The following is a 27,996-nucleotide window of genomic DNA, read 5'->3' on the forward strand; positions in this document are numbered from 1 at the left end:
TATGTTTGTGCTTAATACTAGCTTGACATTTGCCACCATAGACATATTTATAAAGCCTTATCTATGTTTGCCACCATTACCTTTTATACTGAAGGCCGGAAATGACGCGTTCGTAGTATTGGACAACCCTTTCAGCTCAGTCCATAATGTCTCCCTCACAGACTCTGTGTTAAAAGACGCGTCTGGAATTTTCTGGAAGCTTCTGAGATTTGTAAGCAACGTTTTTCTTGTCGTTGTGAACGATAGTACAGCTGTTTACACTGCGTTTTTGCTTTAGCACATTTGACAGTATTACAGGAGATAACGTTAGCTTTTTGGAGCTATGCTTGTTTTCACTGTGCTCGGGTTCATCCTTTACATTATCACAGCATCTGAAATGCCTCAAAGAACTGCTCTGCTTTTCTTTTGATTATTTTCTTCTTTTTATAACGACAATATATCGGTAGTCGACAGAGATTGCGGTCAAGCTCCTTTGCCTGTAAGTCTGTGCTAACCTTAGCGATTCGTGTTCATTCTGTACTGGAAGCCATTCTAACTGATGACCGCTTAAGCTAACTACTCATGACAAGGGCAAACCTTAATACAACTATTTAAAAAAATATATATACGTAAGCTGTTCCTAGATTTTTAAAGCTTAACATCATAAGGTTTTTCTGAACAATCCCGATTAATCAGCTATTGGTGGTGACAGTAGCGTATCTCCCGATAGCATATTTATGGTGCGTTAGCTACTGCACTGTATTTAGCCGAAGTGTGCTAGTAGTATCATTTGAAATGATGGCCCTTGTTTTTAAAGAACTGTGATTGTGTATTTTGAGAAATGTGTAAGTGAGAAATGCAACGTAATGCGAAGGTGAAAACGAGCAATTAGCGACGCAACCGGAAGTCGCTCGTCTGTTGTAAGGGTTACCAGTAGACCCAGAACACCAGCTGTGTATTTAGGATATAAACCACGATAAATACACAATATTATTTCAGATATAATTAGCTTTGCTTTTTATCATAAAGGCTACAGTAAACAGAAACCACTGGACTTATTAACACCGAATGTGTCGTTTTCGACTAACGACGTGACGTAGCAAATCAATCTTCATTAGCCATCAGTGTGCTCGTTAGCTTCATCTGTTCGTGTTAATCTCCCAGGCTTTAGACTGCATTGACCAGCACCATGTGAGAACACAGGGCAGCTGCTAAACCCCAGTGTATTGTAAATACAGGTTAGCACAAAGCTAGCGGGCCGTTGTCAGCCAGCACCCAGAGAAGCATCATCATCATCAATGGTGTGTCTACATCCCGGAGCCGTCACGTTCTCCAGTGTCCGCTCAATGGTCCACCAACCCAGCTGTCATCACAGTGAGTAACACGGGCTGGGCTGTGAGCACTAAGCAGCCTCCGTCTCTCCCTCATCACTCTGTCCTCCTCAGGCTGCACATGTATGGCGTTTGTGAAGCTCGGAGGGGAGTTCTGCCAAGCACAGCACCTGCTGCTCATCGTGGACAAGTGAACAGATCCCAGCAAGGCCGGTTCACTCACTGCCAACCAGTCACTGCAGGTCAGAACATCAACATGTGCTCACATCAGCTGTGTTGTAAATGACACACTCCTTAGTCCATACTATACACTGCTATCTACAAACACATTGGCTCTCATTTATCAACCCTTCAATACGTACAACGTGTGTTGATAAAATTCACACAAACGTCAGTATTTGTGATGTAAGCTACAATCAGATCACATCGTGTACGCAAACCTGAGTGTGGATCAGTGCTGCAGCAAAATCTGAGTGAGACTGAAAATAAAGTATTAAACAAGCCTCAGCTGTCATTTCAGCATAAGCCGACACATTTAGAACACATCAAAATGGATTATTAAAACAAAATAAAATTAATTTAAAAAAATGCCCAAGTTATTACTGATACACAGGCTCATGACCACCAGCCTGACTCGTCTAAATGTGAAGAATTGTCTTGATCAAATAGTAGGCATTTACACATTTAGGCTCTTCTACAGAGCGTTTAAATGAGGTCCTTAAATTCCAGTTTTCACACTACTGAAAAGCATGTTTGTTGTTCTTCACATCAGCTGTGAGGATGATCATTTTCATCTCAGAAATATTTTTTTCCTTGCAAATGTTTGTTTGACCTCAGTGGGCTGGGCCTCTGAAACTGGAATATTTGAGGGCGTAACATGTTATTGACGATCAAATTCAGCCTCCGCATTTTTCATTGATATGCTGGGATTGGTCAGATATGAATGTTTCACAAGTGCCATGTTGGTCTAGTCATACGACACAATGTGAACTCAGAATTGCACTGGTTTTCACAAAAGGTTGATAATGAGGGCCAATGAGTATATACTGTCTACTACAGTGTTTGTCAAATGGGGGTACGCGATGGCACTACAGAGAGAGAGAGATTAACAAATGTGAGCATGAAAAATATGGGTTTTATATTGTTTTGTTTTTTTAAGTTAAAAATTCTAATCATAATAATGATGATAGAAATAATATTGATTAGAACGTGTGACCAGAAATGATAAAAAGTATAGAAATAAATCTATTCTGGAGGCACTAAATCAGGGATTTTCAATCTTGGGGTCGTGACCACATGTGGGGTTGTCTGGAATTTAAATGGGGTCACCTGAAATGTCTAGTAATTGATAAAAAACAAAAATTATAACTGATAAAAATAAATCTTTAAATTTAAAATGACACACAATCTTAATGGTTGTCTATACTTTCACTTTCTTAAATAAAATGCACTTCAAATATGTCTGAGCCGGCTCAATTTAGCACTAATCCTGGCCACTCTGTATTTGTAACAGTAAAACAAACATGATCAAAAACTAATTCTAGGAAAAAAAGTGTATTTGGGGGTCGCCTGAATGGTTTGATATCAAAATGTGGTCATATTCCAAAAAAGGATGGTGAACCAGAACTACTGTATTAAATACTGTTTCTTTCCACTTGTTTACAAAATATTATTCAAAAATGTTATCACTATTACTTGTATCCTGAGGAAAATGTTGTAGACAGACAAAGGGGCTACTTGGATTCAGAAATAAGCTTAAGGTGGTACTCAAGCCAAAGATTGAGAACCACTGGTCTACTATATACTGTTGGTATGATGAGCGTTCCCACTGAAGTTTACTTTAAAGTTTCTCATGATGCCTTTCAAACCTACGCCAAAAACCTGAAGCACTCTGAGGTTAAATATCTCTGTTGATTCTCCACCTTTGAAAGTTCTGAAATAATTTTAAGTGAGAAAGTGACCGAGTAGAATATCAACATGTTCTCATTAGATCCATAAAACTCGTTGAAACACTTTTCTTGCTGACATTTTGGAGATTTTCTTAGACCCTCCATTGTGCTACTGACAAAGCTTCCAGTTAACTTCAAAATAAGAGCCCTATTTATAAAAGAGTTTAAAAAAAACTAATGGAAGACTAGAAGAGATGCTTTAGTTTTGAAAAGTGGATGTTTGATTTTTAGCTTGTAGCCGGTCCCAGGACCATTTTACATTCCACTCGCAATGCATCATGGGATGGTTGAGTATGATTAGTGTGGCCACTGTGCATAGTTACTGAATCTTTTCATACTATCTAATGTGTAATTCTACACATGGGCCAATAAAGGGTGCCCTCAAACCCCCCCAAAATAAATGCACAAAATGACTACAAAACCCACAAAACCTCTGTTGATCCCAGTGCTAATGCTCAGATTGGTCACTATTCTAATGCTGACATCAGTGTGATCAAAGTTGCCCATGTGTGGTGTAGAGCTAAAAACTATGTGATCTCATGAGACTTTAAAAAACATCCAGATATGAGCAAGCACAGGCATCCATTTGAACAGAACGACACAAACATGAATTTGGCTTTCTGTCAGGAAAAGTGAATAATTTACAATAGATATTCTGGTTCCTCTAATTAGATCCTAATAACTTCCTGAATTGTCTCTTGAATGTTAATTATTTAGTATTAAAACACTGCATGCTAAACTATTTGGCATGGCTATTTTTTGGTTATTATTCCTTGATATTTAATAGTATCTAAAATGAAATGCTTTCTTAGTTTTTCTTGCACTGGAGGGTCCATTACAGACGTTCTAACAGTTCTGCATGATGTGGATCAATATTTCTATCTTTGTTTTTCCTCCAAATGGCGAAAGACGATTTAAACTTTATAGATATTTTTCTCTCAGTATTGTTACATACATACATTGTGTAGTGGGTCTTTTAAGGCAGCTCTGAGTTGGTGGAAGTAGTTTTTTTTTAGCGCTGTCTGTTAAGACATTGACAGGAGATATATATGTATGATAGGCTGATGTCACTCATTGCCTCAGCCAATGACAGATGAGCTGTGTCTTAGATGAGGAGTAACCATGGGATAAACTGTGGCTCAGGTTTCTGAATCCACGTGAACAAGATGAACCTTAAGTTGTTTCAAGGGAGGATTAGCACTCTGCATGGATGCTCTGTTAGCATTAGCGCTAAGTCTGATAACCTAATGCACTTTACTAGAGCCCTCCACTTCCTGTTTGCTTTTTTTTTTCTAATCACATATTATTGGCCAAACATGCTTAACCTGAGTTAACTTTTTTTTTTAAAAAATATTTTTATGCTGTAGAAGTGTGTCAAAAGCATGTGCTGAAATCACTTGAGATTATGTAGCGAAAGATTTTAACGTCTATTCATCCGTTTCTGCTAAACTTCCTGGACATTAGACCACCTGCACATGGTGTAAATATGACGTTCAAATTATGTGGAGGGGGTTTAGTCTGTGTTTTATAGCTTCATTCATTTCAGGAGGTGAATCCGTAGCACCAAGCTTACCTCATATTTTGCACGAGAATTGACATTACAAGACAAATTGTGTGTAAATGTGATTTTCCCAAACATGCATGTGAGGCTATATTCAGTGTCAGATCACAATTCACCCTTAATTTAGTTGAAAATAGTTTTAAATAGGGATGTAACGATTCACTCAACTCCCGATATGATTCGATTCACGATACTGGGTTCACGATACGATTCTCACGATTTTTTCATTTACAAGATGGGACTGTCGACAATACTGTATTATTTTCCTTATATTTTTCATTGTCAAAAGAATTCTTTGATAAACTATTCAAAACAATGCAATTTAACTAAAAATAAATCGTGAATTAAATAAATAAAGGAATAATACAAATGAAAATGAAGCCTATTAAAAAAAAAGTCATTGCACTGATTTACGTCATATTTGTTTGGACCAGCAGAGGGCGCTGGTAACCCAGTGGTCGGTTGGCATGCAGATATCTTGCATTGAAGAAGATAAGCTATGCTAGCAGACAGAGCTAATAGAAAAACGTGACTTTTACAGATATTCAAGTAATGTTACAGATATTCTTTCGGTGCTAAAGGGGTAAGGAATCATTTATTAACATATTTAAGAGTAGAAGGCAGCCAGCCGACTCCGCCCGCCGCCAACACTTCCGGATAGCGCCCTCTGCTGGTTAAAAAAAGTACTGCGATTCAATTGTCAGAAAATTGATATCAACCGTGATACCTATGAATCGATTTTTAACTGCCTTACGATTAATCGTTACATCCCTAGTTTTAAATACAAATATAACTTTTTGTTTCAGGATAGAATTGTGTATTTTTCGTCTGTTTTCTGTCTGCCTTATTTTAGGTGTGTGTACGTAATTCTCACCTGATTTTCTCTCTCTGTGGTTGATCAGACTTGTGTTTGATCTTTCAGGTCCTTACTGCCATCCCAACATCTATGAAGAGGAGTCCACTCCCAGTCTGTGACTTGTTGTGGGGAGAGAGAGAAGCACTGGAGTTAATCTGGGAGTCACCGCCCTCTTCTGTTGTTTTTTTTTCTTCTCTGACTCTGATTTGTCCAAATTTCCACTGGATGGGCTAATCGATTCATTAGAATAAGGACGAGCCCTTTTCTGTCCTCACTTATTGTTCAGGACTCTCTGCATCTTCTTCACTGCTCCTCTTTACAACCACAACTAAAAAAAAAAAAAAAAAAGCCAAGCTTTATCTTTTCCTGAAAAGACACTTTTTATTTCATCTTTAGTTTTTAGTCAGAAGTGTGAGGCCCAGTGAACTTCTCACTCTTTACTCTGTGAACCGACCTGTGTGACTGTTATCATGAACCGCCCGGCTCCAGTAGAGATCACCTATGACTGTCTGAGGTTCCTCATCACGCACAATCCCACCAACGCACAGCTGGGAAGGTTCATTGAGGTAATAATGTCTGTTTGAAAGGTTCTCACCCTGAGGGCACAGGAGGAACATGTTTGGATCAAATGTTTGTGTGTAGGACCTGAAGGCGTTTGGAGTGAACACCCTGGTCAGAGTGTGTGCTGCTACGTACGACAGAGCACCTGTGGAACAGGAGGGCATCCAAGTCCTGGTGAGAGAGAACTTCTTCAGCAGACATAGGCAACTTGTGCCCCAGGGGCCACATGTGGCCCTCAGTCTAATCTTTTGTGGTGCCCATAGCAAATCCCCCAAATATTGTAATTCAAGAAGACAAAAACATGCAACATTTTTTCCAGAAATACACAAATGACTCATAAAACATAAAATTCCAAATACAGCAAAATGACTCCCAAAGACACAAATGGAACAAAATTAAACAAAATACAGTAAATAACAAAAATACAGAAAGTGACCCCAAAAATGCTCAAATCGACAACAAAAATGGCAGAAAAATACACAAAACTACAATAAGAACACGTTTGTGGCCCCCTCTCTAATAGAGTTGCCAATCACTGCTCTACAGCATTGGATATGAACGCACTTAGCAACGCTCCCTCTTCTTTACAGGATTGGCCTTTTGATGATGGCTCCTCCCCCCCAGACCAGGTGGTTGATGATTGGTTAAATCTCCTGCAGGTGAAGTTTAAAGAGGATCCCGGCTCCTGTGTAGCTGTGCACTGTGTTGCTGGTTTAGGACGGTCAGTATTACTCACTTTCTCACATTGTTTCCTTGTCTAGCGACTGCCTTTGGTTTACACACTTACACAGAGGCATGACATTTAAGACATGCCTTGAGGGGGGGAGGGGGGGCTCCTAGAGCAGTGAAGACACACCCAGTCCTGTTCTAAAAGGAATCGCTGCTACTGCTGCTTTTTAAAGAGTAGCTAAACTCCTGCTTCCTGCTGACCTGCTACTAGGAGGTAAATTTAAAAAAAAAAAAGCCTTGATTATGCTGTAGCAGTAAGACACGCCCAGATGGTAATGCACACAATGATGTGTCTGTACACACACAGTGAGTTCACAGCTGAGATTTGTCACAACAATCACAGTCATACACATCACAACGTGAAGCTCACACACAGCCCTACAGCCCTGCTCTCCCACCACCTCACGCACATAGCGATACGTACACGCATGTCTGTGCTCACGCAGAGACAGACAGGAATACACACATAACATAGATGAACCCTCTGATAAGCTCAGAATCTGCTTTTTATAGAAGCACAGTCTGAAAAATCACCCTACAGCAGGCTGTTTCACACGGAACACAGTGGACTTCCTCATTAAACTGTCAATCAATGCTTACTGAGGGCTGTGATTGGAGGAAACCCTCCTCTCAGCTTTTATAGGAGTCGACCAATGAAAAATGAATCTACTGTTGAATGCAAAAATGGAGAGAATCGGGATGAAACGCCGTCACCGCGAGGAAAAAAACATTTCAAACACCGCCTAATCCACCTGAAACACCGTCTAAACTGCCAAAAAACTACGCAAATCACCCCAAAATCAGAGCCGACCACTGCCTGCTTAACTTTACTGTGCCTGTGAAACTCCGTCCGTTTTGTGTCAAGCGCTGCTGTGCTCCGTGAAAACATGATCAGCTTTAATCAGCTTCACCTGCTTAGCGTTTAAACATCTCATCAGCGCAACAGAAGATCTGTGGATAAAAGTTGTTCTGTTGTTGTTGTGGACTAGACCACCGCTACCAGGGATTGTAGAGTCTGAAACATACTGTAAAATATTATGGTCCCTAGTGGTGAAATAACTGATGCTTCCTCATTATGGTCTAGAATTATGTCATCAGGATAATTTAAATTAAGTTGATCAAAACTTTATCAATAAACCTCAGATTCAGTAAACCATTGATCCCTGAGGGAAAATTGGGTGACATTACTGCTGCTCTCTTACATTTTTATGACATGAAAAAGGAGCAGTCAGAATAATCCATGTCAGTACAGCTTATATCTACCTTTACCTTTGACATACATTTTTGTTTAATTATAGGTTTTTTATTTATTAGTATTTTTTTCCTCACAGGAACTAAAAACTAATATTTTCCAAGAAAATGGATTAATATTTCTATAAAAAAAAAAAAACAGAATTAAAAAAAAAAATGTATGTGGAAAACACAGAATTTGGAGAGAAAAAAAACAGATTTTATAGGGCCCTACAACAGTGAAAGTGATGACGCAGGGGAATCTAACGAATCCGCTTCAGCCGGCGTTCAACCCTGAAGTGGGCAGTGACTCTGACATTTTACAACTAAATATGCAAAAATAAAATACTTTTACTAAAATGTGAAGAGTGGGACTAGGCTTAATAAACAGCACTACTTAATACCCAAATACATATGTATTCAGCAGAAAAAAGTGGGTTTGGGGTTTAGTTACTTTTTAACGTTACAAAGTGAAAGTTAAAATATCTATGCCTTGATTGAACATGAGCTGAAGGTTTTCCTCCATTGATACAAAGTCTGAGTGCAAGCTTTAAAAGTGAGATGTTGGTGAGCAGGAAACACTTTCAAATGTGGGGGCGGGGCCAGCACGGACTGCTCGTTCACATGCTCCACAACAGTTCTCCAGCAGGAGAGGATGGGGACGTTCTTATAGGAGGGGCGGGGCCAACAGTGGTGGATGACGACGTAAGAAACTACCAAAACTTCACAAACCAGCATCATCAGCCAATAGCGAAATTAAATTGTAATAGCTCGGTTTCAACCCATAGAGGGCAGTCACTTGAAATACTTTGATTTTGTCCAAGTCTCAACAATTTAGTCGATCAACAACACAACTTCTTATGCAGTTCTATATGTATTCAGTCTCTAACTAAAGTGGTCAGATACCTACTGCTTAGTTTCCCTGAGGGAGCTTTCCCAAGGGATCAATACATTGTGATCTATGTAATCAAACAACGGTTAAAATTTGTGTCTTGACGATCCTTTTTTGTCTTGAGGTTTTTCTTCTTGAGTTAAAGTTGTTATATCATGTCTCTAAAGTGTATTGATTGCTGTTTATGCTGCAGTGTGTATTTAAAATGAGACTGGAATGGAAACAACCACGCTCCCCCCTCCCTTACCTTTATCCAATCTACCAGCGTCCTCGTGAATGTGCAGCGACTTTACTAAATCTGTCAACTTTCAACTTTTTATCTCAAAAGCGATTGTTGACCAATCTTTTTCTCGTTATTGGAGAGTTTTCTGATGTTTTAGCGACTCTGACAAAGCTCGTCTCACTCTGTAGTTACTGTCCTCAACGTGAGCCCCTCCCCCGTCCCAGAGTGGTCTCAGACAGATTCACGCAGGAGAGCAGACCCGCTCCACGTACACACACTTTCTCCACCATGGATATGCTTCTCATAGGTTTACAAGTGATTTATTCCGTCTGTTCTCGCTATCTCTCTGACACCAGTATGTGGGGCGGACCTCCGCGTGGTCAGAGACATTCACTTTGAGTCTGAGCGCACCTCTGTGTAGTCTAAAAGCAACAGTGCCTTTAGACTGTTGCTTCTCTACGTTGGTGTTTCCTTTTTTTTAATCTCTCAATGTCACGTAAGTCGTTGTTCTTTACGCCACGATGGAGACTTTTACTGCTGGAATGTCCACTAGTGATAGACGTGAACGCGCATCAACTTTAGATGGCCAGCTAATTAGGGATGTAACGATTCACTCTACTCCCGATACGATTCACGATACTGGGTTCATGATACGATTCACGATACTGGGTTCACGATACGATTCTCTCATGATTTATTTTACAAAATGAGACTGTAGACAAATTACTGAAAAATATTAACATTTTTTAACTAAAACTAAAAATACTGTACTAATTAGTTTTTCCTTTCATTGTCAAAAGAATCCCTTGATAAACTAAGCAAAACAATGCAATTTAATTAAAAATAAATCAAGAATGAAATAATACAAATGAAGAAGCCCATTAATTTAAATTCTGGCTCTACAGTAAACTACTCAAAACTGCATAATAGTTCCTTTTTTTTTAAAGTGCAACCGAAAATGTATTTTGTGCCTTAACAATTGGACTCACACGTTCTTTCTTTTTCACCTCTTTCATTTTGTCGTGGGAAGCCAAAATGCTTCCACACTTCTGATTTAAAACACAGTGGTGCGTCCTGAATTTCAAATTCTAAATAGATAGCGCCTTTTGCTGTTAAAAAAAATTATTATTTTTTTTTAACTTTTTTAAATCCTGTGATTCAATTTATCAAAGTATCGATGTGAACCTTGACATCTTTGAATCAATTTTTAACTGCCTCACTATTAATCTTTACATCCCTACAGCTAATAGTAACGCCCCAAACAGCTGAAGGAGCGCTTTCTTTCTAAACAGATCTGTGATTGGCTGTAAAAGAGCATCACACTCCTTGTTTTCTAAAGCTTAAGTATAGAGAGGAGATGGAGCAGAGTCCTCAGAGAACACTTTGGATTAGAATATGTGAAAGGTTAAGATGGACTTTGGAACAAATGAAGCAACAAAAAAAAAAAAAACCTTAACAAAACCGTTCATACTACAGCTGTGTTGATTGTCTGTTGTTGTTGTTATTGAATTTTAAACTGTGCTAATAAATAAAGAAAGTTAGGGACTGTACAGTATGTACCGTAAGTTAAAACCATTTTTTGTCCTCAGAGCTCCTGTGTTGGTGGCCCTGGCTCTGATTGAATGTGGGATGGAGTATGAAGATGCAGTGCACCTGATAAGACAGTGAGTTTAATACAAACCTAACACACACAGTAAGGAAGTGTCTGTTTGCATTGATTGATTCTTTCAATATTTCAACTAATACACATTATAAAACTGTTAGTTCTGACCAAGTAATTTGTTTGGACAACAGATATTCCATGAGTGCTGACATAGACTAACAGCACTGGGGCTTTTTACACACATTATCACTGCTCTGTTCTAATTACCGCATCTTTCTTCCAGACTTTTTTTTTTGGCGTAGCAAAATAAATTATTTAATTAACAAATCATAATCTCTTGTCGCTTAATACTACTACTATTAAAATGTTTGTACAACTGATGTATAAAAGCAATATCGTACTGGAGGTAGTGCTGTTGGTGTGATTATTTGACCCAATCACACCAGAGCTGATATTTTGGCTCAACAGCACCACCTCTAGGCTGGTATTGTTTATTAACCTATGGAAAGCCAGTTTATTTCTCTTTTAAAATGAAGAATGCAATTCTTGTAATCATGCTTTACTTATTCTACAATAAACGGACAAACTAAAACTGAAAAAACTTAATGCTGCCACATTTACAGCGACTTCAAAATTTGGACAAAATTTTATTTTCAGCCAAACATTCCAACCAGTGAATCAGGTTTTACACAAAATCTCACCTAGCCTATTGATTAGCACTAAGGCTGCAATGATTAGGCGGCATAATCAATAATGGCGACTACAACAATTAGTCGATGCAGATTTTAGAGCGTTTGTGATATTTAATTTATTCATAATTTTATTGTGAGTTCAATGATATTTTGTGGTAAATATAACAACTACACTACAAATACATGTTTTTTGTCATTGTTTTAATTCTTCTGTAAAACATGCTCTGGTGGTACAACATGGACATGTTCACAGATGTTCACACTGCTTCAAAACTACAATCAAAATAAAGGTGAAAACACTTCTCATGTGTGGTGTTCTGTGTTACAGCCGACAATAAAAGGTTTTTTGTGTGTTTTTATGATAGACGTGATATGTCACGTTCTCCCCCCGTCCAATCAGAGCCTTCCCAACTCCCAGATCTAAAGCGGAATTAAATAAAGCCGAATAAACCAGTTTTCCTTATAAACTTCAATTCGGGAATTACTATTTCCAATTAAACACGAAGCAGAGCGCTTTAATTCCGAATAATTTAATTCTGAATAACTACTGTATTTTTCGGACTATAAGGTGCACCGGAATATAAGGCGCACCTGTTTGATATTATTATTCTTATTAAGACGCATTAACAAAATAGTCATAAGTCAAACTTTATTCAATTCATTAACAATAACTCAACATTGTTCAGGTTTAACACATAATATATAGAACATTACACTCACTTTTTCAGTTCAGTATGTTGAAGCACAGTACAGGTACATGTCACTCCACGAGGCGCCTGACTACGGTAGCCCTAAATCGCCAAAAATTCATCAAGCAGTGCAGCTTCATAGTTTACCAAAGTTGTACTAAAACATTTTGACACATTAATTTCATACATAAGGCGCACTGTCGATTTTTGAGAAAATTAAAGGATTTTAAGTGCGCCTTATAGTCCAAAAAATACGGTAATTCTGAAATAAAAAACATGTTAACCGTGGCCACTGAGCAATCTGGGTAAATAAATGCCAAATAAAGTCGGCTCATTTCCATCTGTTGTGTGGAGTCAGGGTGAATCAGAGGCCGTACGTTAGTGGGAGGAGCTTCACAGCTGAGCGTGTGAAAAAGCTGAACATCTCTTTGTTTACTAGGAAGCGGCGTGGAGCGCTGAACGCTAAGCAGCTGCAGTATCTGGAGAACTACAGACCTAAACTTTGTCTGCGCTTCAAAGACGCCAACGGTCAGAGCTGCTGTATCCAGTAGAATGTCATCCTCTCCCTGTACCCACTACTGCATAATAAAACCCAAGCTTCTGATTGGTCTGGACGAATTACGTTTTTTTTTTTTTCTTTCCACACACATCATTGCTTGGTCAGTGTGTGTACTTCATATAGATATCTACACATAAAGCACCATGTCCTACTGTCTGTGATCAGATGTTTGCAGATGATCTGTTTGAAGGCTCCGTACACTCTGTATGTCCGTACTTTATGCTACCGCTGTGTGCTCACCTTTGGATTTGAATGAGTTGGTTGGTGAACATTGTACAAAGGAACACATTCTCTCTTCACACAATCGTCATGGTAACCATTAAGCGTGGAATGTTCTATTTTTCCTCCCTGTACCTTCTCTGTTTCTACTATTTATTCTTCCTGCTGTGTATGTCAAATGTCTGATAGTGGAATATTAATATGTTGCTAAAATGTAACTATTGTGTTCATATTGTGGTACACTTTACAGTGGAACAAAAATGGTATTTGGCAACCACCGATTGTGCTAGTTGTCCCACTTAAAAAGATGAGGTGTGTGGTTTTCATCATAGGTTCACTTTAACTATGAGACAGAATGTTGGGGAAAAACATCCAGGAATTCAGTGTATGATTTTTAAATAATTTATTTGTATAATGGTGCAGAAAATAAATATTTGGTCAATAACAAAAGTTCAACTCAATACTTTGTAATGTAACCTTGGTTGGCAATGATAGAGGTTCAAACATTTGCTGTAGGTTGACACACTGTAACTGGTAGTTTGGCTCATTCCTCCATGTAGATCTTCTCAAGAGCTGTGGTGTTTTGGGGCTGTCGCTGGGCAACACTGACTTTAATCTGTCTCCACAGATGGTCTATTGGGTTGAGGTCTGGAGACAGGCTAGGCCACTCCGGAACATCAAAATGCTTTTTACGGAGCCACTCCTCCATTGCCCTGGCGATGTGTATCATTGTCATTTTTCATTTTCAATGCTCTCACTGATGGAAGGAGGTTTTTGGCCAAAATCTAGCAATACATCCTTTCCTTTATATGGATCAGTCGTCCTGTCCTGCCCCCTTTTCAGAAAAGGAGCCTTAAAGCATAATGTTTCCACTAGCCTATATTGTGGATAGGCTCATCGTAGCCTATATTGTGTATTGGCTCATCCTAGCCGATATTGTGGATTAGCTCATCCTAGCCTATATTGTAGATTGGCTCGTCCTAGCCGATATTGTGGATTAGCTCATCCTAGCCTATATTGTAGATTGGCTCGTCCTAGCCTATATTGTGGATTAGCTCATCCTAGCCTATATTGTAGATTAGCTCATCCTAGCCTATATTGTAGATTGGCTCGTCCTAGCCGATATTGTGGATTAGCTCATCCTAGCCTATATTGTAGATTGGCTCGTCCTAGCCGATATTGTAGATTGGCTCGTCCCAGTCTTGTGCAGGCGTACATTTGTGTCTGTGGTGTCCTTAGACACCTCTCTGGTCTTGGCCATGGTGGAGTTGGAGTGTGACTGTTTGAAGGTGTGGACAGGTGTCTCTTATACAGGTAACAAGTTCAAACAGGTGCCATTAATACAGTGGAGGATTGAATAGCTTCTTGAAGATGAAGTAACAGAATTTGTACTTGTTTGTGGGTGACAAATACTTATTTTACACAATAATTTACAAATAAATTCTTTAAAAATCATACATTATGATTTCCTGGATTTCTATTGCACATTCTGCCTCTCAGTTGAAATGTACCTATGACAGAAATTACACAGACCTCTCTTATGTTTTAGGGTGGGACAACTTGCACAATCAGTGGCTGCCAAATACTTTTCATCTCCACTGTAGAACTTTGTCCTTTTCTGAACATAAACTCTTAATAAAGCATTTTAGATGAATACACTTTAACCGCTGTCTGAGCTTGGCCTCTGATGGGATTTTAAACTGGGATCATTTATTTAAAATGTGTTTCTAAAACCAGTATGATCTTTAATCCTCTCATTAGTGGAAGAGATGCTAAAAAATGGACTGAGTGAAATTACAGCCGTGCTAATGATGTTCATTAGTGGAGAGTGAGATGGAGACTCTGAAAACAAGCAGTTTGTATTGAACACGTGGTTAGATGTTATTATAGTCATTGTCTTCATTAAAATGAACTTTTAGTCTGAATTTGGTGACTTAATATTTCTACATGGGAGAGCTTTGTTTCCTCCAGGTGAAAAGCCTGGAATCAATAGAAACCTTAATTTACAACATTGGTGTCAAAGTCTAGGCCTGTGGGCCAAAGCTGGCCCACTGGAGGGTTCTATACGGCCAGCATTTCATTCAAAATAAAAGTTACAGAAAAAAGCTGAAGATAAGAATTTCAGGATTTTAAATCACACATTGTTCAGTATAAAGCCTGCACTTTATCACTGTAATGCTCTGGCCAGATTCTTTTTTTAACAGTGTGTTAATTTGAGGTTTCGTTTATTCAAACAAGGTTTTTTTTGGAATTTTTTACCTCTTGACATGTTTTGACTGTCAACTGCCAGTCTTCTTCAGAGGAGTTCTGCTGATCATCTTTGATGGTTCCTTTGAAGTTTCACTTGACTTCCATGTAATAGTTCCAGCAAGATACATTTTGTCTTCTATTTGAACAGTCCTCTGTGGAAGACTGGCAGTCATGTCGGGAGATAAATAATTCCTGAAAAACCATGTCTGAATAAACAAAACCTCAATTTAACATACTGTTAAAAAAGAAGAAAGATTCCAATTTTTAGGAATTTCTATGTTAAGTGATAAAGTGCAGGCTTTATACTGAACAATGTGTGATTTAAAACCCAGAAATTCTTATCTTCAGCTTATCTTCTTCTCAGTCGAAGCATGTATGGAGATAAACAATTCCTGAAAAACCTTGTCTGAATAAACAAAACCTCAACTTAGAAAATTGGAATCTTTTGGGCACAACATTGCTGTGATTGCAGTGTTTTTTCCTCCGTCATAGAGATCTGTATTGTTGTGGTTGGGTTGTCTACAGATCAAAGTGAGCTGCTTTACAGCCTAATGGTCATGACTCAAACCCCAGTAAAGCCTCTGTGAGCACGTGACAGGGCATGCCATTCATGGTGACGCTGTTGGTGTGGAATGGTCACATGACCTTCCATGGTTGACTAGAAGCCGATTGGTTGTATTGACTGACCTGAAAACTGATGTAACCTTAGGCACCAATCAACACAGAGATACAAGCATTTGCAAAGAAAGAAGTGTAGAAATGTAAACTATTTTCTGCCGTATTATTAATAGTAATAACACTTTCATGTGTAACTAAGTAAAAACTAGGTCATGTGTCCCAAGCGTTCTTTAATGGGCCACATTGGGCTCAGGGCCTTGGTTTGACACAAGTACTGAATGTGAGGGGGTTGATCACAGATCTGACTTACTTTCATTCTAAATGTTTGAATCACAGACTCAAACGGTTAAGGAGGCGGGCTTAAAACCTGAGGGTCACTAGTTCAAATCTCACCTGGGTTATCACTCTTAACCCTAACTGCTCATGTTGTACGTCACGTTGGGTAAAAGTGTAACTATAATCTAAAGTAACTGTAATCTATTTATTTCCAAACTGGTTAAAATATAAAAATAAATTAACTTAATATGTTCAGGTTTAATTTATTCAGACAATTTTTTTTCTGTTGTCTGAATAAATGAAACTTTAAAGCTGATATCCAGAGTGTCTGAGAAACGTCTTGATGTCCCGCCCTAAACAGCCTCACTTTTTCCCACTGCCTCTGCCAATCTACCTGAAGCCACGCCTCTACTTTTCTGCACGCACATCGCGGAACATAACAGGGTTGCATTGACATAGGTCTATGAGTCAGGATCATATTTACCTGTTTGCTGTTGTGACGTATACGGCCTTGTTTCCATGCATAGTTCCACATTCACTTTGATTGACAGACTCAAAAACAGGAAGTTGAAGCCTATTGGCTGGGCACACTCAGCAATCGTTTCCATTTGTATAGGGGTCTATAGGACGAAGGAGGGACTTATATACATTAATGTATATGAATGACCACTGACTGTAGACCATAGTAAAAGACTAGTTAGGCATTTTTCACATTTCAAAAGAATCATTCATAAACATAGATTTCTCAGAAACTCTGGATATCAGCTTTATCATATTATTCAAAAAGAAGACAAAATAAATTGACTGGAATGAACTTTCAGTTGAAAAATTACATTTTCAAATAACCCAGATCCAAAACATTTATTAAAGAACATACTGAATGAAAAAGTCAGTTTTAATGAATTTTCAAATCTTTCCTTTTATTTTTTATTAAAAAGTCTGTGCAGACATAATGTTGAGGTTTGGCTGGTGCTCTAGAACAGTGGTTCTCAAACTTTTTTGGCCCAAGTTCCCCCTTTTTGTTATTTCTGAATCCAACAACCCCTTTTCCCGATTATATTTTGCTCAGAAAGAATACAGCTATAAATCATAATGATGGAATGAACACATTTTAGAGAATCTTATTTTGTAAATAAATGAAATGAAACAGTATTTATTTCCCCCTGAATAGATTTATTTGTATAGTTTTCATCATTTCCAGTCATCTCCTGTCTGTGGGACCGAGACTATCACTAGTATTTTTAGCTCATGTTCTAATCAAGATCATTTTCATCATCTTTATTATGATTATCATTTTTCCCTCTTTTCCTCTCTCAAGTACCCCCAGTAGTGCCATTGCGTACCCCTTGGAGTACACGTACCCCCATTTGAGAAACACTGTTCTAGAGCTCGTTGCATCAAGTGCTTAAAGCAGTGATTCCTAACCTTTTTTTTTGTCATGACTCTATTTCTATATCACACAGATATTAGTGCACAAAGCAACGATATGAGACCAGCAAAGATATTTTTATACTGCATTTTATTTTAACAATAGATTTATATTTGAGAAAGTGAAAGTATAGAAATTAAATTCTTTGATATTGCATTTGGTGTTTTAATTTGAAAAATGCTAAGTATTTAAGCTCTTTGAGCGTTCTTCCTCTTCCTGTACTGTGTATCAATGATATTATGTATTGTTTTTTTAATTGTGTAAACTAGATAAATAAATTAAATTAATTAATATTTTTTTATTATTAACAATACAATTTAACGGAGTAATTTTTAAATTACATACTAGACATTTCAGGGGACCCCATTTTAATTTTATTTCCAGGCAACCTCACATGAGGTCACGACCCTAAGGTTGAAAAACGTTGCTCTAAGGACACTGCTGCAATTTAAGTAAATCTTTTTTTTAAATAACAAAATATGCCCTAATACTCTTCCGTAAGATTTAATTCGTTTTTTATTAATTTATTTATAAAACATTTCAGGCAACCGTATTTTATTTCCATGCAACCCCACATGGGGTCACGACCCCAAGGTTGAAAAACCCTGACTTTAAGATCCATTTTCTATAAAAGTGTACGAAGTGTCGGCCTACTGCTGTTCCTCCTCACAGTAGGTGGCGTTAGTTTTCACCTCCATTTTTATTCAATAACATCATCTAATCTAGGCCTCATGAAAATATCAGAACAGGAAAGTAAACTCCAAACATCATTTACTCACACAGACGAGGTTCCCAAAGTGAGGTACGGGTACCCCAGGGGAAATCAAATGTTAACATTGCGTCATTTGGGATGAACTCATTGTTTTGGCATAAATATTAGGGGTACATATTTTGAATCAATATGTTTCTGAATCCATTTTCATCGGTGTACCAATAAAACACAATTGGGGAACCGAACTAAAGCTGGGCTTCTGCTCGTTTCAATGAATACTATAAAAACATGGTTTGAATGGTTTCATCACATGTTAATGAGCTATTTATAATAATACCCCTTGTACATATTTGATGTTGCCAAATATGACAATGAATTCTTAATTTTATATTTCTGTAAATCCCATATCTCAGATTTGATCGTAATGAATAAATATAACCAGAAACTATCTTTAAACACCTTTAATTTAACACTAAAACAAAGTTTCTACTACACTACTTTATGAAGTTACAACAGATTCAAATTTAAGTTATATATCATAAAATATGACCAGGATTGACACTTGTTGTAATGTTTGTTAACATCCCACATCTTGAACATTGTTGATTGCTATAGCAGTAATATATAGAAATTATTGAATCAAATGAAATCAATGCTTCTTCTGGATCTCTTGCAAACAATATTCTTTGATTAAAAACACCTCACAAGATTATTATCTACAGTACGACCTCCTTAGCACAGATCCATCACACTTCATTTATTAATGCCACATATTTTCCTCAATTATAATAAAATGTAGCTAAAATTAGAGTCTGATCTTTTTTTTTATTTTGAATTGAATTTATTGGTGTTAAAAAATATTTGTACATTTTGACAAACCTTTTATTTTATACAGATGCCTTTGTGGAAAATAACTTAAGTTCAAATTGTGCAATATTTGGTCTCTTCCTTTTAAGTTTATACATGTTTACTGTATGTAAGAAAACCATGGCAAGATTTAAAAGTAACGATTAACTTTTAATTTGAGTAATATTTAAATGAGCTACTTTTAAATTGTACTTGAATATTTTATGTAGGACTTACTTGTACTTGAGTACAATCAAGTAACAGTACATGAGTAGGATGTATCAGAACTCTTCACACCTTTGGTCATTTTCTAATTTTCATACAGTCATCTTGTGTATTTTTTTGTGTTAAAGCTGCAGTTTGTAGAAACCTCTCTCCACTCCGTTTTGAAACCAAAACCGAAACTCGACCTCCCTTACCGGTATATTTTGTGAACGTTCTTAGCGACTTTTTCCTTAATAGAGACTAGTGACAAATGCAGGGACGTTATATTGTGTTACTGGAGATTTTTCTGGTGTTTTAGAGACTCTGATATGAATGTACGTATTACTCTGTAGTTACTGTCCTGAGCAGTGGCTGCTGCCGTTGGCTCGTCCCCACCACAAGCACACACAGAGGGGGCTGTGCATTCACACTGTAAAATGAATTCACCTTGAATAAGCTTCTCTTAAGTTTACACACAATTTATCCCTTCTGTTCTTGCTCTCCCTCTGAAGCTAGTGTGTGTGTGCGGCGAGGTCACAAAGTGAAAGTAATCTGTTCCTCCTCAGTGTTTGTGACTTTATTCTGTTGCTTCTCCACCATGGTCTACTGCTGTGTAACTATTGTGTCTTACGCTGTTATGAGGACTTCAGCTGAAACGTGCTCAAATGCACGTTTACGACTGATGGTACTTGAACGTGCCTGACTTCAGTCGAGCAACCAATAGAAATGCCCAAAAACAGCTCATGGAGCACACGTGTAAATGGCTGAAGTCCAGATTCCTGCAGGAGCGTCATGCTGCTCGATTTCTAAACTTAATTTACAGCCAGGAGAAAGAGAATAGATTCACTGTCCACTCAGAACACTTTAGATTACAATATGCTAAAAGATGATTATGGATTTTTGACCAAATGATGCCAAAAAAAATAAATAAAAAAATTATAACTTTATAAACTGCAGCTTTAACTCAGTAAACCCTGGTTAGTGGCTGTAGGATGCTGTTTGAACCAGCAGAGGGCGCTCTGAGCCCTGAGCTACGGACGCTTGAGGAGAAGTGTCTGTGTCTGTGTTGTCCGGGGGTCGTTGTCAGTGTTCAGCTGGAGCGGAGCACAGGATGCGGTGTCCACGGTGTCCTCCGTGGGCCTGTCCGCAGCACGTAGGCCCGTTTCCTCCGAGGGTCTGACCCCGAGGCCGGGAAGGAAGAGGAGGAGGAGGAGGCTCAGCGTCCGGAGGTCCGACACGGGACGAGGGCGGAGCGGTACAGACACACAGAGACAGACACACAGAGACAGACTCACAGAGACAGACTCACAGAGACAGACTCACAGAGACAGACTCACAGAGACAGACACACAGAGACAGACTCACAGAGACAGACACACAGAGACAGACACACAGAGACAGACAGAGCGAGGACTGAGGACAGACCAGAGCAGCAGAGATGTTACCGGTGAGTTCACACAGAACGTAGCTACACACACACACACACACACACACACACACACATTCTCACATTTGCTACTTTTTAAAGACCCCATTCTTTTGCTATTCCTGTAAGGACCCTACTTTACAGCCATCCTAGAAACATATGAAATGCCTTCCTTGACCAGAAAAAAAATGTATTTTAATGCCATCACCACAGAATTCTTTTACACACAAAGAGAAGAAAAATATAGATTTTTAAAGCCCCATATATTTTCACTAATTTCTTTAGGACGTTTTAAAAAAAAATATGATTTTACTATTTTTGTAAGGACCATGTGATATCATCATGCAATTAAAGCACGATGTGACGTCATGCTTAAACTGCACAAAATTCCAAAATCCAGTTATGTCACAGCGGACTCCTAAATGTAAAAGATAGATTTTGGCTTTAGAAAAGTTTTTATGACATTTTTAGTGAGAAATATAATCTTACCTTTCCGTAGTTTGTTTGCTTTTCCGCGCAGAACGTACCGGAAGTGACGTTTTTTTCAAACAGGAAGTGATGTCGATTTACATGTTTACATTTTAGAAACAATTAAAAATTCCAAAATCCAGTTATGTCACAGCGGACTGCTAAATGTAAAAGATAGATTTTGGCTTTAGAATAGTTTTAATGACATTTTTAGTGAGAAATATAATCTTACCTTTCCGTAGTTTGTTTGCTTTTCCGCGCAGAACGTACCGGAAGTGACGTTTTTTTTCAAACAGGAAGTGATGTCGATTTACATGTTTACATTTTAGAAACAATTATTTACTTTTTAATATTCGTCATAATATTCATTCACATGTGAATATATCTCCAAACCTCGAGACTAAAGTGTAGTTTGAAACACTGGAATGTTGGAAAAATGGGAATATGTTTTTATTTCTTTATAAAATGTGTTTTGGTTACTTAACAACGACCATTTTTAGATTAATAAAGTCTGATAAGCTGTATTGTACAATAGAGCATTGTAGAAAAGTTTAAAAAGATATGCATATTTAATTTTTTTATCCGTTTTTCGATTTAAAAGAGGTCAAGTGGCGTGTGCTCCATTAAAGTCTATGGGGGTCATCAGACCTCATATCTCCCCTGTGCAAAGGGCCAGGACTTTGAAATTCACATATGACATGCAGCTCAAAGAGACCTTTCTAATGAGCCCAAGTCTCTGGCCACTTCCTGTCCAAAGTTATGTCCCCTACTTCCCTGCTCATCATAAGGGCATTTTGATCCATAACTTTTGAAATTCATATATGATATTCAGCTTCACGGTGATGGGGTTTCATTCCGATTTGGTTCATTTCAGAGTTCAAGTTGATTCCCTAACCCTTATCAAAATTGTATTTATTTCAAAATGTTGGTTTTATGTTGTATTTCATTGTGAATGGGCTTCTATACAACAGTTGTCTAGTAGTGTGTGTAGAAAACATTGCTCCATGAGCAGGTGTTTAATTGAAGCTTCCCCTCCCCCACCTCCCACAGCTCTACACATAAAACCTCCCTAAAACCATTACACAGCACAACCATTTTACCTTACACTACTACAATTTAGACTACATTTATTTATCATGTATTTTTAAATTAATAAATAGTTAATAAAATAGTTAGATGAAGTCTTTGACCAAGTCTTTGACCATCTCATGTCCAAAGTTATGACCCCTAATTCCCTGCTCATCATAAGGGGATTTTTATCCATAACTTTTCACAGGGAGCTTGGATTTTAAAAACAAGTGCATATTATGATTTATCTCTGGGTGACCTTTTGGAAGTGGGTGGTCTCATCTCTGTAGACTCTTGTTTAGTCAGACAAGGGCCTAGGAGAATGGGACTTGAATATGTTGTGCGGCCCCTCTGGACGTGCCCAAAAATGATTCAATGAAGTCTCAGAGACTTACGGTGGTGAAACGACAACCCTTCAAAGGGTGTCTGGATCAAGGATTTGGGGGGTCCTAGAGGGCGAACCCTGGCACTTGTAGTAACCATTCCGCATGTTCTGGACTCAGTTGGAGGAGACCTTTCCATAGAGGTCTCATTTGTGCAGATTGGATGAAAATTGGCAGAGTTGTGAATACGGAGGCCAAAATCTCACATGGTCTCGAGTTTCAAAGGCCAAAGGGCCTATTTTGGGTGATTCTGGATATGAAGACATTAATCCAGGAATCTGAAATTCACCTATCTTTTAGAGGGTGGTGGGACTTTTCCAACGGTACCTTCCTCACCTCTTAATGACCTTTGGATCATGAGAGAGAGCCATTTGAAGTTTTCAGGACAGTTTCTGGAAAATGCTGCAACTTAATTCATTAAAAATCAACAGAAGGTTCTAGAAACCTGAAAATTCACACAATCTATGGTGAATTGATGATAAATCAGGGGTGCGACTTTGGAGGCTGTACTCCAAAGTTTAGGGGGTCATTCAGGGTCAACGTCGGATCTGGGAGTGAGAAACGGCGTCCCTGGCAAGAAGACAACACACCAGAGGTCTATATCTTAAATATGTTGATGTGGTCTTTGAGACGATGCAGGAAACGTTGACCCCGTGTTGATACGACTTTGCGTTCCGGAGTTATGGCCATAGGTCACCAAAGGTCACGATTGAAGGCCGAAAAGTGGGTTCAGGGGGCTACCTCAGCCATCTTTAAACTTATCGGAATGGAAACAAGTCAGGCTCATACGGGGGTCCTAAGGATGAGGTGTGTGAAATTACTGCTTTCTAGCTTAAAAATTGAGCTCAGTACAGGCCAAAAACTGATTTCAGGCATAAAATGACATTTTTGCGGCTTTTTTTATTTAAAGTTAAAAAAAATCATTAAAAATCAATGGAAAGGCTTAGAAACCTGAAACTTTGCACACTCTGTTATAAGGTCACAGCCTTCTGATTGTCCAAGGTTGGAGTTCCTGTGACCTGCCCTTCATAGGTCAGAGGTCAAGTGGTGTGTGCTCCATTAAAGTCTATGGGGGTCATCAGACCTCATATCTCCCCTGTGCAAAGGGCCAGGACTTTGAAATTCACATATGACATGCAGCTCAAAGAGACCTTTCTAATGAGCCCAGGCCCAAGTCTCTGGCCACTTCCTGTCCAAAGTTATGTCCCCTACTTCCCTGCTCATCATAAGGGCATTTTGATCCATAACTTTTGAAATTCATATATGATATTCAGCTTCACGGTGATGGGGTTTCATTCCGATTTGGTTCATTTCAGAGTTCAAGTTGATTCCCTAACCCTTATCAAAATTGTATTTATTTCAAAATGTTGGTTTTATGTTGTATTTCATTGTGAATGGGCTTCTATACAACAGTTGTCTAGTAGTGTGTGTAGAAAACATTGCTCCATGAGCAGGTGTTTAATTGAAGCTTCCCCTCCCCCACCTCCCACAGCTCTACACATAAAACCTCCCTAAAACCATTACACAGCACAACCATTTTACCTTACACTACTACAATTTAGACTACATTTATTTATCATGTATTTTTAAATTAATAAATAGTTAATAAAATAGTTAGATGAAAGTTCATAACATTTAGAAGACACAGAATTTGTACATTTGGTTTTTGAAATAGAAAATCTGTTCACTTTTAAAGGGGAGTATTGTGTAGAAATCCCTTTTTCAAGCTTTATATCATGTTAGTGTGTCATTCCCTCCTGAAAAACATTCCTCCAGTGTTGTTCAGGTTGATTCATGTAATTTTGAGTAATCTTTTAATCTTCTGCCACCACTGCCATCACTGATTACAAAACCACTCTCATGTTCCCTCAGTTCAACCCAATTTAATTTTTATTAATGTATGTTTTCTAATCCAACATTTCATAGCACATATATACTGTATATGAAGGGTAGATTTGCAAAAACGGAGGAAAAAAATATACTGACGGCCCAGGGAGAGAGTGACATGCGCGCACCTACATGTACATACAGTTTTATATTAATAATTTTAATAATTGTTATTAAAATGACATGATCATTGAACAACACTGCTGATCAATTGGCTGCAGCACCTGTAGCCATTATAAAAAGATGCACAGAGGCTAATCTGACAGCTGGATGGAGAAGGGTACGTCTGCGGAGGGGTAGCCCTGTAACTGCAGCACTCTACGTGTGGCCTCATAATGCAGGAAGCGGCACACAAGAGGATCTACACTGTAGATTCTACAGAGACCAAAGAGACTATGACTGATAATGTTCGGTGAATGCCAATGCTATGCCATTGTTAATGCTAGGTTAATACTAGGTTAAATGTCCCCATTGCGGGATTAATAAAGATACTCTACTCTACTCTAATGCTAGGTCAATGTTAATAATCCAATGCCAATGATACGCTAATGCAGTGCAATGCGGGTCAGCACCTGCATCTTTGCTTGTATTTTCTTCAAGAAGTGCAACTATTTTAGTTAATAGGATTTCTCAATAGGATAAGTAAAATTCACTGTAGGGCTACTTTGTATATGATATTACATTATTGTTTATTAAGTGTGCAGGACTATTTTTTTTTTAACTTGTTTTTTCCATTTTCATTCATTCACTGTATATACTTTATGTATATATTCATATTCTTATTTTATTTTTATCTATTAACTTCTTGTTAAGACATTTCCTCATAACCTGCAGCTTCCTTAACAAAATCCTATCTGCAACACTTCTTTACCTCAATGTCTCAGTGATAAACATTTATAACCAAGATGGTTAATTTAATACACAAACTTATCTCTGAAAACATCTGTCACCTGTATATATCTTTGTTTTAAGTCTGGCTAGTAGGACTGGGTGATATATCTAGATTCAATAATATATAACATTTTCTATTTTGGCAATATAGAAAATGTCAATATCGCTTATTTTGGTATATATTTTTATAACTTATTTTGTTTAATAATACCTATTTTAGGAGTCACTACTTATCAATACAGCATGAAAAGCTCAGTTAAATGGATTTTGGAGTGCCAAACGAGGCACACTACAGAACTCACTCACACATGCTGTCTTTTATAGCAGAAAAAGCCAAAAGTGACATATTTTGTGTAGCTGTGTCTTGTCTGTCATTTTGCATCAGAAAATTTAACCCCAAATTGTCTTTCTGGATAGACTTTATTAATTATCAGGAATCACAATTTTGAGAAAGAATAGAGATATTTGTTTTGATTCATATCAGATTTTAGCTCGTTTGCTAATAGTGTTCTGGTTAGAAGAGGCCTGAGGGCACCTCTTATGATCCATGTGGGCACCATCTTGATGTCCCTTGCACTAAAATATGGTGTAAGCCATCATAAGATCATTGAGCAGGCTGGATATTATATCAATAAAAATGTATGACCCCAATCTCTACAGCTAAATCTGTGTATTTTTGATTCTACACACATGGGTGGACCATGGTTTTTCTTCTGCAACAAAAAAATGAGCTGACCACTCACGCCCTGAAGATGTTCACTGTTCATCTTTACAGATTTTTTTAAATCTTTATTAAAATGATGTAAACTGACTGGAGATTTTTAGGTTTATGGAATGAATCTCTCATTGATAATGAATTCGGAAATAATTGTTAATCACCTCAAATAGAAGTCCACCTATTGCAGATGAGTGAATATCTCTGCAGACTAGAGGGTTTCCTCCATCTTTGCTCTGGCTGATAACTGGGGACAGCTTTTTCTTAATAATGTCTTACTTAAGAAATGGACTCGTCTCTTCACAGCGTCTGAAAATACTACATGAAGACAGAAAGATGTCAGCCTCTCTTCATTCATGTTATTCGTCCTACCATGAGGAGCTATGTAGTGAGATAATTCAACAGGTCAGAATGGGAATACATGGCAATGTCAATATTAAGTCCCGCCCCTATTAACAAAAACTGTCTGTTTTATTCAGCAGTGTTTGTAAAGGTTGTTTTCTCTTAAAAACAAGATATGTCATACCATCAGTCTCACTTGATGGGTGCATAACTGTTTAGATCTCTTGTGTAGAAATGTCATTGTCGTGGTGTTTTTATGATGGGGGGAACAAACACATAAAGAGGAGAGGTAACTATTAGTTTATTACAAAGAACAGAGGGTGGAGAGGAGACAGACATTCAGAGCCCATGGACAGTATTAGCAGGGCTGGGTTAGTAGGTAGGTGGGATGTAAGAGATAGCATGAATGACATGAACAGTGAGATCTTCCATTAGATTAGTGATATACATCATTGTCAATCACTGTCAATGAAACACCAAAGCTTGGAGATGGGCTGAACATGCTGGGATAAAGGCAGGATGAGCTTGTGGATCCATGAGGGGGCCATGACAGTAAGGAAGGGGGCAGCAACCTAAAAACAGGCTGTTAGCACAGACAGGGAAACAGGACACAGGGGTCAGAGGTGAACACAAGGGGTAAAATGGGGGTAAATCACTGTGCTGTTTTAAAAAAAAAAACCTATCTGTTTTATTTATTCTCTCACAACACTAAAACATCAGATCTTGAGTTGAGGAATAAACCATAAGGATTGGAGAATTTACCCGGAAGAATACAAGGAAACTGATAACTCATTTGTTCAATTTAACCAGTAAACTAATGTGTTGATTAAATGCATAAAAAATAAAAAACAAGGGTATTTTCAGGACCCTCTGATGCCACAGAGGGAAAATGAGTGCTAAAAAAAATGTAATACCAATTTTTAAAATTAATCAGTATGATTTCATTTTTTTAAAACATAAATCTGAATTCACACAAACATCTTTAGGATAAAATAAACCCTTTAAACCTGCTACAAGTTCATTGATCCTCATTTTCCTTTTTAAAAAAGTATTGTGCATTCATCGCTATTTTAATTTTTACATTAAAAACACATTGGGTTATTTTTTTACAACTATTTATAACATAGACAGGTCTAATTGGTAAGAGCTCAAATTTCTACACACTTTTAGTTCCATTTTTGGCCACAGAGGGAGCTCTACTACACAGACTTGCAGTTCCATTTTTAGCCATAGAGGGAGCTCTACTACACAGACTTGCAGTTCCATTTTTAGCCATAGAGGGCGCTAAACTACACACACTTGCAGTTCCATTTTTCACGATAGGGGGAGCTCTTCTGAGGCTCGATACACACTTGACACACACATTAGTAAAAATACCTTCTCCTGAGGTCCATGCAGATTTTTACAC

The 27,996-nt window shown here is 38.0% G+C and overlaps 2 protein-coding genes across 8 annotated transcripts in view; both read left to right on the forward strand.

The window, feature by feature from the left end:
* Positions 1-26: 26 nt before the first annotated feature.
* LOC114455969 (protein tyrosine phosphatase type IVA 2-like) lies at positions 27-20,917 on the forward strand. 3 transcript variants are annotated; one of them, XM_028437350.1, is made up of 9 exons: positions 33-211; positions 1,218-1,353; positions 1,425-1,552; positions 5,743-6,242; positions 6,319-6,411; positions 6,828-6,958; positions 10,901-10,975; positions 12,735-12,846; positions 20,879-20,917. In XM_028437350.1, the coding sequence occupies exons 4-8, from the start codon at positions 6,147-6,149 to the stop codon at positions 12,844-12,846; spliced, it is 507 nt and encodes a 168-aa protein (XP_028293151.1). In that variant the 5' UTR covers positions 33-211; positions 1,218-1,353; positions 1,425-1,552; positions 5,743-6,146; the 3' UTR covers positions 20,879-20,917. The 3 variants fall into 3 exon arrangements, with proteins under 3 accessions (XP_028293152.1, XP_028293151.1, XP_028293150.1); XM_028437351.1 differs by lacking the exon at positions 20,879-20,917 and having other exon boundaries at positions 27-211; positions 5,723-6,242; positions 12,735-14,737; XM_028437349.1 differs by lacking the exon at positions 20,879-20,917 and having other exon boundaries at positions 35-211; positions 12,735-14,737.
* Positions 20,434-27,996, forward strand: part of LOC114455968 (apoptosis-stimulating of p53 protein 1-like) — an 84,179-nt gene continuing 76,616 nt past the window's right edge. For all 5 annotated transcript variants that reach the window (XM_028437343.1, XM_028437341.1, XM_028437342.1 and 2 more), the window contains exon 1: positions 20,434-20,855. In XM_028437343.1, coding sequence (XP_028293144.1) covers positions 20,847-20,855 — 9 coding nt within the window. In that variant the 5' untranslated portion in view covers positions 20,434-20,846. The remainder of the gene's footprint in view (positions 20,856-27,996) is intronic.

The sequence above is a fragment of the Gouania willdenowi genome, chromosome 22, assembly GCF_900634775.1.
Source record: "Gouania willdenowi chromosome 22, fGouWil2.1, whole genome shotgun sequence".
NCBI classification, from domain to species: Eukaryota; Metazoa; Chordata; class Actinopteri; order Blenniiformes; family Gobiesocidae; genus Gouania; species Gouania willdenowi.